Source organism: Penaeus monodon, chromosome 23 (genome assembly GCF_015228065.2).
Source record: "Penaeus monodon isolate SGIC_2016 chromosome 23, NSTDA_Pmon_1, whole genome shotgun sequence".
Lineage (NCBI taxonomy): Eukaryota > Metazoa > Arthropoda > Malacostraca > Decapoda > Penaeidae > Penaeus > Penaeus monodon.
This window is the reverse complement of record NC_051408.1, coordinates 39,991,706-39,992,820: the sequence shown is the minus strand read 5'-3', so window position 1 is coordinate 39,992,820 and position 1,115 is coordinate 39,991,706. Positions and strand designations below refer to the sequence as shown.

General features: G+C 51.9%; 1 protein-coding gene across 1 annotated transcript in view; it reads left to right on the top strand.

Annotated features, from left to right (window-relative positions):
• The window catches only part of LOC119588052 (glycine-rich cell wall structural protein-like), a 28,914-nt gene that overhangs the window by 3,653 nt on the left and 24,146 nt on the right, over positions 1–1,115 (top strand). Inside the window, exon 3 of the mRNA XM_037936750.1 lies at positions 731–773. Coding sequence (XP_037792678.1) covers positions 731–773 — 43 coding nt within the window. The remainder of the gene's footprint in view (positions 1–730; positions 774–1,115) is intronic.

Genomic DNA, 1,115 nt, shown 5'->3' with positions numbered 1-1,115 from the left:
ACTACACAGACACACAAACAATACACAACAAAACTTGGTAAAATAAAGCAAGGCTTATGGTCCTCATCGCTGAGGTTTCTTCGAAGGCACTCGGTTTTCCCTCAATGAAGCTGCAGTGTCAACGGCATCTTGCTCTGCTCTTCCTAGAAACCAAATGACTTTTTTGCATTGTCTGACAGCTCCATGTTGCATTAACTGGCAACTGCAACATCCCTGAAAGAAAATCAAGTATAAATAGTCACACGATCCAGTGTGGGTATCAGCTCTTGAGCACGGAGAACTGAGTATCATGAAGAACCATCGGTCTCTGGTAGGCGTAACGGTGCCTTTCTTTTTTTTTTAAAGTTGTTCTATTTTCTGGAATAACATTTTAGGGATTACAGTGTAAACGAAAAGTCGACATTCTTATGAATAATAAAAGCCTGCATAGAAAGAAAAGGCTTAATCAAATATAATGATTTTTTCTCCATGACTATTTGACAGATCGCCTCCGCGGCCGCGATGGCGCTGCTGTGCCTGGCTGTGGCCGAGCCCGTCCCTTATGGCGGCGGACGGAAAGGCCACGGCGGGTCCGGGTCTGGCTTTGGCAGTGGAGGAGCCGGGGGTGGAGGAAGAGGAGCTGGTGGATCAGGCTTCGGAAGTGGAGGAAGTGGATCTAGTTCCTTAGGATCAGGCTTCGGAAGTGGAGGAAGTGGTTCCAGTACCGGTGGATCAGGGTTTGGTAGTGGAGGACTGGGATCCAGCACTGGTGGATCAGGTTTTGGAAGTGGAGGGTCAGGCTTAGGGGGTGCCGGTAGTGGGTCTAGTGGATTTGGATCAGGCTCTGGGAGTGGAGGATTAGGTGGATCAGGATTGGGTGGAAGCGGAGGTGGTGCTGGACAAGGTTACAGCGGCAGCGGTGTTGGTGGCAGTGGAAGCCTTGGAGGAGCTGGCAGCAGTTTTGGGTCCACAGGTGGACTTGGTGGCAGTGGAGGCGTTGGTGGCGGCAGTGGCGGCCTTGGAGGCAGTGGTGGACTTGGTGGCAGTGGAGGAGTTGGTGGCAGCCATGGAAGTGGTGGAAGCCTTGGAGGTGGCAGCAGTTTCGGTTCCAGCGGAGGACTTGGAGGCAGCGAGTT